General features: G+C 40.7%; 1 protein-coding gene across 1 annotated transcript in view; it reads left to right on the top strand.

Moving 5' to 3' along the window:
* The window catches only part of LOC139454459 (centrosomal protein of 192 kDa-like), a 53,496-nt gene extending 43,530 nt beyond the window's left edge, over window positions 1–9,966 (top strand). The window contains exons 37-43 of the mRNA XM_071236172.1: window positions 1,159–1,238; window positions 2,118–2,213; window positions 2,548–2,670; window positions 2,873–2,970; window positions 3,980–4,103; window positions 4,887–4,945; window positions 8,007–9,966. Of these exons, the coding sequence (XP_071092273.1) occupies window positions 1,159–1,238; window positions 2,118–2,213; window positions 2,548–2,670; window positions 2,873–2,970; window positions 3,980–4,103; window positions 4,887–4,945; window positions 8,007–8,136 (710 nt within the window). The 3' untranslated portion in view covers window positions 8,137–9,966. The remainder of the gene's footprint in view (window positions 1–1,158; window positions 1,239–2,117; window positions 2,214–2,547; window positions 2,671–2,872; window positions 2,971–3,979; window positions 4,104–4,886; window positions 4,946–8,006) is intronic.
* Window positions 9,967–14,395: the final 4,429 nt, after the last annotated feature.

Raw genomic sequence — 14,395 nt, 5'->3', positions numbered from 1 at the left:
TGGGGAAAACAGTTAGAATTGTACGGAGTCTGGGTCAGGATAGGTCCTCAACACCAGGATAGGGGAGCACTGTGGTAAGTGGGGAAAACAGTTAGCATTGTACGGAGTCTGGGTCAGGATAGGTCCTCAACACCTGGATAGGGGAGCACTGTGGTAAGTGGGGAAAACAGTTAGAATTGTACGGAGTCTGGGTCAGGATAGGTCCTCAACACCTGGATAGGGGAGCAATGTGGTAAGTGGGGAAAACAGTTAGCATTGTACGGAGTCTGGGTCAGGATAGGTCCTCAACACCTAGATAGGGGAGCACTGTGGTAAGTGGGGAAAACAGTTAGAATTGTACGGAGTCTGGGTCAGGATAGGTCCTCAACACCAGGATAGGGGAGCACTGTGGTAAGTGGGGAAAACAGTTAGCATTGTACGGAGTCTGGGTCAGGATAGGTCCTCAACACCTGGATAGGGGAGCACTGTGGTAAGTGGGGAAAACAGTTAGAATTGTACGGAGTCTGGGTCAGGATAGGTCCTCAACACCTGGATAGGGGAGCAATGTGGTAAGTGGGGAAAACAGTTAGCATTGTACGGAGTCTGGGTCAGGATAGGTCCTCAACACCTGGATAGGGGAGCACTGTGGTAAGTGGGGAAAACAGTTAGAATTGTACAGAGTCTGGGTCAGGATAGGTCCTCAACACCTGGATAGGGGAGCACTGTGGTAAGTGGGGAAAACAGTTAGCATTGTACGGAGTCTGGGTCAGGATAGGTCCTCAACACCTGGGTAGGGGAGCACTGTGGAAAGTGGGAGGCAGTTGGCCCTGTGAGAGTCTGGGTCAGGATAGGTCCTCAACACCAGGATAGGATGGTTACATATGTTATTCAAAGGTAACTGTGATACAGATGAATAATTCTGATTCCAGCATAAAAAAATAAAGATTTATATGTAGTTGAGCATATCAAGTCAAAAACTTGAAAGTTGACAGAAAAAAAATCTTCATGTCAGTTTCTTATGAACTGGCTTATGTTACGTTAAAATCTGACATGTTCTCAAATGGGCTGTTATCATACCTTGTCCTTTATCGTAGAAAATCAGACATTACATTTATGATTACATTTTAGAATCATTTTAATTGGCATTGTTTCATCAGTATATGTTTGTATGTATTCCAGAGAGTCTGTTGGAGTTCACCAACACAGCCAATGATCCCATCTACTGGAACGTGTCCTCGTTTGCCCCAGCCTATGTCAAGGTGTGTCACCTCTCACTGCTGTAGTAACATGCGCTACCTATGGTACTCACAAGGGAAAATAGGGGCGGTCGGGTAGCCTAGTGGTTAGAGCGTTCGCTCGTCACGCCGAAGACCCGGGTTAGATTCCCGACATGGGTACAATGTGTGAAGCCCATTTCTGGTGTCCCCCGCCGTGATGTTGCTGGAATATTGCTAAAAGCGGCTTAAAACCATACTCACTCACTCACTCACTCACTCACTCACTCACTCACTCACTCACTCACTCACTCACTCACTCACTCACTCACTCACTCACTCACTCACTCACAAGGGAATAGTTTCAAGAGTTGGATGTTGGATAAAAATCTTGATTCCTAAAGTGTAGGAGTCGAAGGGTTAACATGTCCAAGTTTTGCTTGTGACATCTGTTTTTCAGGGGTTTTATAGTCAATAAATCAAGTCTGTCATAGCCAAATCAATAAGTAATGACTCTAAGCATACCTTTTACTCTGAAACTAAACAGCATCATTATCATAGGTTAAACCAGATGAACAAATGTTACATGGTTTTAGGTGTCATTGGTAGCGCATTCAGCCTTGCAGAATGTCACAAATATGATTTGGGTGGGATGAGGGCCATGACTCAAAACATGTTAGATTTCATTTTTTCACTTAGCTGAACTTTTGCACAGCTCCCTATTAATGAGCATCTGATCATGTTGTCGTAGTGTGGAGATACTGCTGTGTTAATAGACCAAGCTCACCCTCATTCCAGCTGCATCCACCAACCCTATGAACATGTACATTCACAAAAGTGGGCCTGTAGGACCAACTCACTCAGTTCCTCCACATTATTGCTTGTCCTGCAGGCTAAAGTTTGACTGTTGTTTGTGTTGTCCAGGGAGTTGACCACAGCAGTGACGTGTACCGTGTCACATACGCCGTCTTCCAGTTCACAGAGAAGTCAGGGCAACTCAAGCCCAGGGAAACTGCCAAGGTAGGGTGTCCCTCGCCTTGTTCCCCGTACCACCCATGGGCTGGTCATGTGATTGAATGAACATATTCACCCTCCATTTGTAAAAATTTACAAGTGATTCCATGGCATTTGATTAGCAAACCAAGCAATTTGTTTCAGACTACCTGTGGTTATGCAACACGTTTGTTTTGGATCTTACTGATTCTACTGAAAGTAGCCTCAAGCATGTTAAGCCACAATCATGAAATATAATGTAGTGCTGTATGTTTGATGTGGGAATGCTAATAAGTCAAGCCTGCTAGCCTATCACTGTTGTAGACAACTGTTTGATGAACTAACACATGTAATGTTGCAGGTGCCCGTGGTGTTCTTTCCTCAGTCCAGTGGCACATTCACACAGTACTGGGACGTCAAGTGCAAGATCAAGTCATCTGTTGCTGCAAGCTCTCTCACGTTCAAAGTTCATCTGACAGGAGAGGTACGTTGTCCACAAACCTCCCCAGATTCTCTGTGAAACTTTGTGAAACGCAGCCCAGGCCAGACAGATGTGGTGTAAAACACCATCCCACCCGTTCCTTGCACATGCCACCAGCTGACGTGATGATCCTTGAGATGAACTGTACAGTCGATGATCAGGACTAGCTGTAGAGTTGATTTTATCCTGGAACTGTTTGTTGCAGGGAGTCGAGGTGGACAAAGACGTGCGACCAGAGAAGCAGACCAATGCCGCCCGACTCAGTGGGGCCTCAGACAAGGGCAAGAGGTCCAGTAGAGAAAGGTGAGTTCAAGGCGAGCTGTATCTGCCCTGATGCCATTGAAAACTGTTGACTATATCCAGATGAGCAACAGTGCCTTTGTACCAATTTTTAAAGTGATCCTATCTCTCACTATGCTTTCCTCTTTCCTCTTCGACCCTGGCATGGGAAGGTCCTGGAACCAAGTTTCCAGCTTAAAAAGACATCTCACCACAACACATCCCATGAATCGCTTCTATCATCACTGTGTTCACGGCAATTACAGAATCTTTACTAGAAGTCTCAAGCCACTGGTTTATCTATTGATTCACATCTACTAAATAGGATGTAGTTGGGGTACTTTACTTTGATGATAACAGTAGCCTTTTAGTATAAAGTAGCATGTTTTGGTAGTGTTGGATCATTACTTCATTATGTGCAGGGGTCACGGGTGGCCCGGGTGGCCCAGTCGTCTAAGGCTCCGTGATTCGCTGTGCAGAGTTGCATCCCTTGGGCACCCCAGAAACCTATGATTGTGGGTTCGAATCCCACTTCGCCCCGATTATGTTTCTAGGTTTGTCAGCACCATACCCGTGCTCGTGGGTTTCACCGAAGTGGTAAATGTCTGAGACCTCCATCACTTCGGGCTTTCCTCCCACATTAGCTGACACGCCGCGATAAAACTGGAATACTGTTAAAAGCATTGAACCCAACTCACTCACACTCATTATGTGCATTGAAACAACAGTGTATTGTAAAAGCCACAGCTGGTATTGTAACATTACAAGGGGACTGCTCACTCTACAGCCTGGAGCAGTGTTACATCATGGAAGAAGGGATTGAGATGAAGATACAATAAACTATGTTTATGACAAACACGCTTAAAACGAAGTAACGGATATAATGAACTTATTCTTTTTGTCCCGACAATTTTCTGTATATATGCTTATAACAAACTACGGTTAAAGCAAACTAAAATTAGTGGCCCCTTGAGTTCGTTATAACCGTAGTTTAATTTAGCATCAAGAGCTTAAGTTGTTCCTGTATCTCCAGTGCCAAGCGGAGCAGTGACCGTCCCATCCAGTTGATACAGTCTGTAGTGCATGCGGAATGTGATGCCGAGCAGAGAATCACGGTCAAAGTGCAGTTCCAGAACACCTCCGAGAAGGCACATCAGGTACTTGTTGTTGAGACCCATGAACATCCGGGGTAGAATAGGTCTTCAACAACCCATGCTTGCTGTACCAGGTGACTATGCTTGTCAGGCGACTAATGGGATCGGGTGGTCAGGGGCGCTGACTTGGTTGATGCACATCATCGTTTCCCAATTGAGTGGCACAATGCGCCTGATATTCATCACTGGATTGTCTGGTCCAGACTCAATTATTTACAGACCGCTGTCATATAGTTGGATTATTGCTGAGTTGGGCATTAATGTTGTTGAGATTGTTCCAGTGTGGTAACACCAGACTTGAGTCCAAAGATCTTGAGTGGAACAATTTTGTAAATTGCATTTAAAGTTAATTAGCCTTTAAACGGCCTTGACTTTTGTATTTATCATTTTTTGTCAAGTTTGTCAACTAAAAGTAAAGGGTAAATATTCAGTGTCACTAAAAGTTTCGACCTGTGAAGATCCGGGGTAGAATAGGTCTTCAGCAACCATGCTTGCCGTAAAAGGTGACTATGCTTGTCGTAAAAGGTGACTAACGGGATCGGGTGGTCAGGCTCACTGACTTAGTTGATGCATGTCATCGATCCCAATTGCATGGATGGACGTTCATGATGTAAATCACTGGATTGTCTGGTCCAGACTCAATTATTTACAGACCGCTGTCATATAGCTGGAATATTGCTGAGTGCGGCGTAAAACAAGAAACCAAACCACTAAAAGTTTCACATAGCACATAGATGTCTTTGATTACGTCAACCAACCATTACACATTGTTGTCTCTATTTCCAGATTGAGGTCATTCCTTCGCAGCCTCCCTTCTTTGTCAAGCACAAGACTTTCACTATTGGGTGAGAAGGATCAGAACTCAATTACCTCAGTATTGATAGGGCCGAACCATTCATTATTTTTTTTATCTCAGAATGGGTCCCCAGCCACCTATGTTGGTTGTAAGAGGCAACTAAAGGGATCAGGTGTCAGGCTCGGTGACTTGGTAGTGTCCTCGTACCCCAACGGCGTGAATCATTGCTCACAATATTAATCACTGGATGGTCTGGTCCTGACTTGATTATTTATAGGCTGTCGTCAGATGGCTGGTTTGTATGTTTGGTAAAACTTTCTTTCAAATAATACTGTGAACTGTCGTGACCAAAAAATATGTTTATGTTTATTGTGTTTCTTGTCATTGATCGAGACGGTCCATGTGATAAGAAAGTAAACTGTTTTGATGTAATTGTTGCAAGAAAGCTGATCAGACTGCTCTGATGTTATTGAACACTAATTAAGATTGTTAGCGAGAGGTTGTAAGACACTTCAGTATGATGACGGAACATGGATATTGCATGACTTTTGTCAAGGTGTATTTTCCATACACATGGAATACGTTTGTGTGACTGCCGTTAAGATCTGGGTTGAGTTGGTTTTATAGCAACCCATGTTTGTCGTAAGAGGCGACTAATAGGATCGCATGGTCAGACTTGCCGACTTAGTTGATGCATGTCATCGCATCTCACTTGCGTAGATTGATGCTCATGATGTCAATCATTGGGTTGTCTGTTCCAGATTCGATTATTTACAGCTGGAATATTGCTGAGTGTGACATTAAACAACAAACAAACAAACATGGGGACACTCTGCTGAATATATATCTTGCACTTACTCAGTCAGATAAGGGGTGGTCGGGTGGTCTAGTGGTTAAAGCGTTCGCTCGTCACGCCGAAGACCCGGGTTCGATTCCCGACATGGGTACAATGTGTGAAGCCCATTTCTGGTGTCACTCACTCACTCAGTCAGATAAAGGCCGATTGGAACAGTATTTCAGTTCTATCATCGTTGTGGGAGGACAGCCCAAACTGATGCAGCAAGTTGTAGACATTTACCCACTGGTGAAACCCACAAGGGAATATGGGTTTCCAACCAACAATCGTAGGATTCTGGCACACCAATGACACGCAACGCTGCCTATTTATTGTGGCACGTCAGACAACTGAACCAGCCATGTCCCTTACTTCAATAAGGCAAAAGACCCATGACGATCTTGGGTAGAATAGGTCTTCATCAACCCATGCTTGCCGTGAAAGGCGACTATGCTTATCGTAGGAGGCGACTAACGGGATCGGGTGGTCAGGCTTGCTGACTTGCTTGATACATGTCATCGTATCCAAATTGCGTGGATTGATGCTCTTGTCAATTACTGGATTGTCAGGTCCGGCCTTGATTATTTACAGACCACCGTTATATAGCTGGAATATTGCTGAGTGTGGCGTTAAACAACAAACAAACAAATAAAAGATCAATAAGGCATCAACAACTGTTATCAGCATGGCCTACTTTGATGCTTTCACACACAGAAGAATAGGATCAATAGGATCAGAGAACCACTACATTTCGGTGTGGGTTAAAATGGGAATTGGTTGTCCACAATGGTGGTTGAGTGTGGCTGGTACTGTAAGTGTCCCCTTGTGAGAAGACTGCTCCTGAGATGGAACTGTATTTGTAGATACATACTAAGTCGTGCACTTAAAAACAGATCCGGGGTAGAATAGGTCTTCAGCAACCCATGTTTGTTATAAAAGGTGACTATGCTTGTCACAAGAGGCAACTAACATGATCGGGTGGTCAGGCTTGCTGACTTGGTTGATGCATGTCATCATATCCCAATTGTGTGGATTGATGCTCTTGATTTCAATCACTGGATTGTCTGGTCTAGACTTGATTATTTACAGACTGCCGTTTTATCGTTGGAATGTTGCTGAGTGAGGCGTTAAACAACAAACAAACAAAAACAAAACTAAACTGTCTTTGTCGACAGGTTTTATACAGTCTAAATGTATTGATTGTTTATGTATAAATTGTTCTCATCACTGATGGTCTGCTTGGATGTGGAACCAGTTTGTATGCATGTGTGATACAGTCTCAAAATAGTTGGTCCAACATGAGAAACGATCAAAGGATGTTTTAGCCAATAACCAGAAACCTCTGCATCCAGTGATTAGCAAGAGGTGTTGGATTTGCCCCTCGTGGTTTGTATTGAGGAAAGGACAAGACAAGTATTTTTTATACTACTGTTAATATTTAAGCGGGCATAATGGTCTGAGAATGCTGGACTGTTTCTTCTCATTCTTGCATAAACAGTATTTATGCTGTCCCCAGGAACGGACAAGGTCTGAAATTAATGGTCCATGTCATGTTTTGCTGTTCAAACTTTAAAAAAACCAAAATGTTTGGTGTCATTGATTGGAAAGATTAGTATTGAAATATTGATTCGGAAAGCATTATGAAATGTGGCATGGTACCAAAATTAGTTAATCTGTGTGTGTATAGACAGGAAATTATTTATAGACCTGCAATTAATCAAGTTAATGTGAAATATGAACCATGTTCATTAATTTTATATTTAATATGGATTTTTCTGCCTTCTCATTGTCCATCATAACCATGGTTATCAAAACAAATGTTAACGTTTCTGTGGCAGTGAATTCTTTTTTGGCATTGATATGCAAACATTGGTATCAATACAGTATCAACTTTAAACATTTATCGATATGACAGTATGCGTTAACATCCCTTACAATATGCCATTGCTGACTGTGGCTTTAAACACCATTGACTCACTCACTCACTCACTCTCTCACAAAGAACTGTGACAGTAATGAGACAAGATCCAGTCGTGCGAGTTTATATTAGGACGTTTTAAATTGCTGCACACCTAATTGTAACCAGACTGTCTGGCTTACTAATCAGTTTATTTCATCAGCCCAACCAGACTAATTTTACTCTGTCATCATAATTAAGTCTTGTTGACACAGATGTGTCTGTCTACCACGATGTACAGACTGTCCTGACAATATTTCATTTCAAAATACGAAGAAACGCACCTCACTTATTGATTCGTGTGAAATTTTGTTTCAGTGCTCGAAAGATGCTGAAGTACCCTGTCGAGTTTAAGCCGACTCAGCGAGGCTCTTTTGACGGTTTGCTTGTTTTCCGCATCGACCTCGGCTACAGCGTCAGCGCTCAGCTCAAGGGACACAGCAACTGACACAATGAAAACGGCCAAAACAATGACGTGTTTTGTGTATTTCTAATGTTTTTTACAAACTCTGCCAATACCCACACTGCCGCTATGAAATACTCCTTGATTTTGAACGTTGTGTGTGAGACTGCTCAAAATATTGTGATTTGAAACAGACAAATCAATAGAGGAGTGAGAATTATGTCCTAAGGATCTGACTTTATGAATTGTGTAACCTGTGTCTCATTTGTACAGTATTTGATGGTACACAAGAACAGCTTGTAACTGACTTTCAATTGTTATTGTCAACAATTGTTCACATTTTGAACAAAATTACTATTCATTATATATTTTTTACATTTCCCCTATGTGGTGCATTACGCAGGATAACCAAAGATTACGCCTATGAAATATTGTCAAATAATTGTGTACTTCCATGAAGAGTGTTACAGTCCAAAGAAACAATGTTGAATGTTGAACTGCCAGATAAATTATTGATATGCATCGAAGATATCGTTAATGGACAATTCTGTGTGGTATTGCATGTGAATGATACGTTGTTTGATGTTTGGTTGCCTTTGTGTCTTCGATTCTTTAATTTCAGTGATAAGTCATTTGAGAAAATGTATAGTGTGACATTGGCATGCTGGCTTCAAGACATGGGAGTCTGTGCTATTGTGTGTTGTTTTATTTGTACATCTCATTGAAATGAGGACTGGGTTGACTTATGAATTTCAATTATTTTAGGGGTGGTGGGTAGCCTAATTGTTAAAGCGCTCACTCATCGCGCTGAAGACCTGGGTTCGATTCCCCAATGTGTGAAGCCAATTTCCGGTGTCCCCTGCCGTAATGTTGCTGAAATATTGCTTAAAGCAGCGTAAAACCATACTCATTCAACTTATTTCGACAATAAACAAACTGAATTGAATGTTAACCCTGCCATCAACACGAAAGTAGTCAAATGCTGCTTCTAGAGGTAGATCGGGGCGGTCGGGTAGCCTAGTGGTTAAAGCGTTCTCTTGTCACGCCGAAGACCCGGCTTCAATTCCTGACATGGGTACAAGGTGTAAAGCCCATTTCTGGTGTCCCCCGCCGTGATATTGATATTGCTAAAAGCGGCGTAAAACCATACTCACTCACTCCCTCACTCAAGTGGTAGATCATGATCCATACATTTCACAAGGGTGTGAACTAGTTCTGAGTTTGACGAGCCAACTAGACAGAAACTAGTGAAAACTGAAGAGTGGACAAGTTTGACTGGACCCGTAGAGTCCTCCTGTATTCATAAGTGTGTTAGTCTGTTCATATATTCGTTGTTTTACCCTTTACTTACTCGTGTATTCAATACTTCATTTAGAGTTGATTTCTTGTTTCTCGTTGTGCTATTTATGACGTGCATGTTTAAGTCGCTGTTTTTCATGTAGTGCTTAGTGTTAACTTTTGATGTACATGCAGGAAGGCAGTCATTTAGTGTCAGTATAATAAATCATCTTATTATCTGGGCCCCCTTCCACAAAGCTATCTCAGTGCTACGACTATTGTAAGCCAGTGTTAGAGAATGGGAGTTATGATCACCTTAGCGCTAAGATGGCTTTGTGGAATGGGGCCCTGCACTTAGTTTCCCACAATAAAATCTGCTTTGTTTTCTTCCACATTTAAGATTCAAATTAAGATACAAACATGCAATTTTACTTGTATTGTGTCATGAATCATGTTGCGATATTATCGTTTTGTGATTTCCGAGTATCGTTTCTCATCTTCAATATATAATATTGTCTCTTCGGTATATTGTTTCACTGCCATACGTGTTGTGTGTTACACTGCGTAACTTTATGCATGCTTTCCATTTTGTGCATATTTCCGTCACTTGATTTTCATGCCATGGAAAGCTTGACATTAGCTTGCCATGTCATTCTCATGTCTTTAAATCTTAAGTTTCATATGCTGCATTCTTAAAAATGCAAGCTTGTTACACATGTTAACTACAGCATCTCTAACATACAGCATTGCTACCTGATATGTTAGCTCAGTAGGGATGACCTACTAACACCACTACCTGATACTGTGTGTGCCTTACTTCCTGGTGCTGTAGTCTGAATATATCACCTTGCGTTGTACATGTTCACTTCATACATGTTTTCATCTTTCTGACATTTAAAGTGCAAGGAAGTTCTGGTGATCGGTTATGTTATTGCAAGGTCTGATACTGTACACATTCCCAATATACCTGGTAATGTATGTAGAAGTGTGTGTATGAATTAATATGTAAATAGGACCTGCTGAAGAATCTCAATCATGTGTGCTTTGTTAACAAATGTATATAGTCGTGTTGCCTAGAAATACATTCATATCCAAGTGGGGGAAGGGCAGGTGTGTTGCAGAAGAACTAGGGCTTTGCATGGGCTGGAATATCAGATATGCATGTTATGTTTGGGGTAGTCATAAATTTGGTAATTCACCAGATTTAATAATTTGAAGTTTGAAGTGCATGCCTAAAGTATTTAAGGTAAGGTGGAAAAGAAATGTTATTTATTTTCTTGTGTGGACAAGCCTTCGTTTTGCCAAAATCAAAAATATTAAATTGTAAGATGATTTTGACTGAAATAGTTTTATGGTTGAATTATTTGTTTCAACAGAAAATGAACATCAAATTGACCCTGACAATATTTCGTTTTATTATTTTTGTATTTTGCCTTTGGGGTTAATTAATGACCAATAATATCTGTAATTTTGTGTAGTTTAATATTAGTTGTGTTTTATGTGGTAATATTGTTTCAGATTCTGTATCGTCTGCTCCATCAGCCTAATTATAACTGCTGGTTTAAGTACAAGGCTGCTTGGTGTGAATACTGTGTTGAGGGTATGTCCTCCAGTTACCTCAGATCAGTTGAAATCTGTCTCAATATTAAATGTAGAATGTCAGATGCTGCAAGACTGGTAATGTTGGACTAGAACTGGCCTCACTGTTTGACCACACCAGGGGCCAATTGCATAAACCGATCTTAGCCCTAAGACTATTGTAAGCCTATGTTAAAGTATGGGAGTTAAGATCATCTTAGCGCTAAGATCGCTTTGTTCAAGTGGGTCCAGTTAACAGGTTGTTGTCAGTTTTAAGTCTCCGTAATCGCAGAAACGCTGGTGTATGAATTGAGGAATGTTGTTCATCTGTGGATTTGGTGCTACATGTATTATGTTCCTACCTGATACCATGCGTTACTTACTGACTTGCTCAACGGTCAACTCAGGGCTATGTTGAATCTTTGAATTGACCAAGGCAGTGTCTGAAACCACCACGAAGTGTTGGAGATCTTTGTCATTTTGAATGTCATCTTCCTTGACCATATTAGTTATATTTCCTCTTTTATGGACCAGCCTTTAATAATTTCTGTTAAAAGTTAAAAAAAATCATTTATAATTTGAAGTGTTGTTTGTTTGGAAATATGCTTTTTGTTGAAGTTCCTATTTCATGAAGGTTTTCTCAAAATGGAAAATGGTCTCAAATCCACCCTGATGAGCCATCATATTGACCAAATAAGAACTTAGACGAAATAAATTGAACTGCTATGGAATTACGTTTTAACAGTTCTGTTAGGGCATCATTCAACAATATGATGATAGAATCTTTATTGAAATATCAAACAATCCATTTTTTTCTACAAAAATAATGACAAGTTGCTCACGTATTCTTTGTTGTTTGTTTTCCAATGAGATTTGCAGTGAGTATGCAAGGATCTAGGTGCCAAGCTATTTTTGCCAGAAATTAACATGACAGAGTGACCTCAAACAACATTATGCATTTCTGAACATTGATATTAAATCTTGAATTCCTAGTTGATCATGTACATATATAAGTAGATTGTTCTCTGTTGCTTTGAGGGGCGGTGGGTCGACTCCTGGTTAAAGCGGTCGTTCGTCATGCCGAAGGCTTGGGTTACAATTCCCTACATGGGTACATATGTGTTAAGCCAATCTCTGGTGTCTTCCACCTCATATTGCTGGAATATGGCTAAAAGTGGTGTAAAACCCGACTCGCTCACTATTGCTTTGAAATTGTATTTTCAGCATAGCACATACCAGAAAGCATTTCGAGATATATGGCTCTCGTATTGTGATATTTTTGCAAGAGTAGTGAAACGGTAATAAGACCAGTGGCAAGTAATGTCATATGTATCTGGGATCCGTTTCTTTGCCTATTTTTGATGATACAAATTAACCGAACCGAATATTTATGCCAGTGTGTCTTTCATGTTAATTGATTCTCTCTCCATGGTTCCTAGTTTGTGATTACAATGTATTGCAACGAAAGTTCAATGTATCGACGTCTGGGACAAAATAATATGTCAAGTATGAGTAAAACTACGGACTGATGGTTTTTGATGTTGTCTTAAATGTATACCGCTCGAAACAGTAAAAAAACCCACGAAACTTTTTCATGTGACTATTGTTAATTTGTCATCAGTAAGCTTCTTGAATGTATATTTCAATATACATTCAATATACATTCAATATATGGATTTTGATCAGTCTCCAGGCCACACCTTGGTGTATTCCTTGAATGACGAAAGCTCTATAGAAACAAATAAAATGAAAATGTGATTGTTGGGTAATTTCACATTCAGTAGAAATACACGTTATGCATGAAGATTCAGAAAAAGAATTAGCTTAAATACATTTTGGTGTTAGAAGTTGTGAGGCATGATTGTATTTATATGTCGTTGTCCCAATATTAGTGGACTATGGAGAAGAAATAAGTGATCAAACTAATGTAGACTTATAACCTATTTGTCATTATCTGGACACTGTCTCTCATTTTCCCCATGAGCTCTAAGGTAACTAAATAATTTCTGATTTCTGATAAATTGAAACGGTTTTGTGACCAGAGGTGTTGAATAGACAGATCTGGGGTAGAATCAGTCTTCAACAACCCATGCTCGCTGTAAAAGGCGACCATGCTTGTTGTAAGAGGCGACTAACGGGATCGGGTGGTCTGGCTTGCTGACTTGGTTGATGCATTTCGTATCCCAATTGCATGTATTGATGCTCATGATGTCAATCACTGGATTGTCTGGACCAGACTCGATTATTTAAAGACTGCCGTCATATAGCTGGAATATTGCTGAGTGCGGCATTAAACAACAAACAGACAAAGAATAGCTAAGATTCCAGCTTTGTTGATCATTAGGAAATAGTGGTGGTCAAAAGGTGATGTTTCGTATAGCAAACAATTAGTCTTGATATATGACATGCAGAGTGTGTTTGTGTTTAAAACTAAAGCATTTTGTGAATACCTCGTGGATGCTCTTTATTTGGGGTTGAATGAAATGATACGACTGATCTCTTTGTATTGAACTAATTGTATCTTGTATGGCTTGTATCTAGCATTGTTTGTAAATGGATCATATTATATTGTTTATATAATACTGACTGAAATATGGATGCTTTCAGACATTATCTGCTTGTAATATTGTGATAAACATACTTGATAGAATAACACTCATTGAGGAGGCAGGATACTATTCCAGTCTGGAGGGGGCATGGGTGGCCTAGTCTTCTAAGGCGCCGCGATTCACTGTGCAGAGTCCTTTGGGCACATCAGAAACCTATGATTGTGGGTTCAAATCCTGGTTCGCCCCGATTATGTTTCGAGGTGTTGTCAGCACCATACCTGTGCTCGCGGGTTTCACCGAAGTAGTAAACGTCTAAGACCTGCATCACTTCGGGCTTTCCTCCCACATTAAGCTGACATGCAGCGATAAAACTGAAATACTGTTAAAAGTGGTTGCACTCACTCACTCTCGCCAGTCTTGAGCCATCTTGTCCAGATCTCCATCGTGTAGAGGAAGTGCTGTTTGACTCCGGACAAACTCGCTACGACCCCAAAATTTGGTCCAGGTTTTTTTAATAATCCCTCTTTAGTTCATGATTTGAAAACTGCCTCAAACAGCGAGTGTTATGTTACCAGGTGGCTGTGTATGCAAGATTGATGAAACTATTTATTGAGCCATTGTTAGATCATCCTCCGTAATCCAGGGTAGGTTCATGTTGATATTTCAGATTTAACTTGTTCGTTTTGTGTTTGTGGAAAGAATTGATTTAGTTTTAAGTTTAATGTAAAGGCCTGACCATTTTCCCAATTACTTCTTAGTTCCCAACATTTTGCAAACCTCAAATTTGAGATGCTTTATTTATTAAAAGTGTTCATTTCATAGCAGAGCATCTCTTTTTTTCTGATGGAAATAAAACATCTATCATTTGACTAAAGAGCATTTTAAAAAGTAGTATCAGA

The sequence above is a fragment of the Haliotis cracherodii genome, unplaced genomic scaffold (assembly GCF_022045235.1).
Source record: "Haliotis cracherodii isolate W230 unplaced genomic scaffold, xgHalCrac1.p SCAF_10, whole genome shotgun sequence".
NCBI lineage: Eukaryota > Metazoa > Mollusca > Gastropoda > Lepetellida > Haliotidae > Haliotis > Haliotis cracherodii.
Note: the sequence above shows the minus strand (reverse complement) of the source record. Positions and strands in the feature narration are given on the sequence as shown.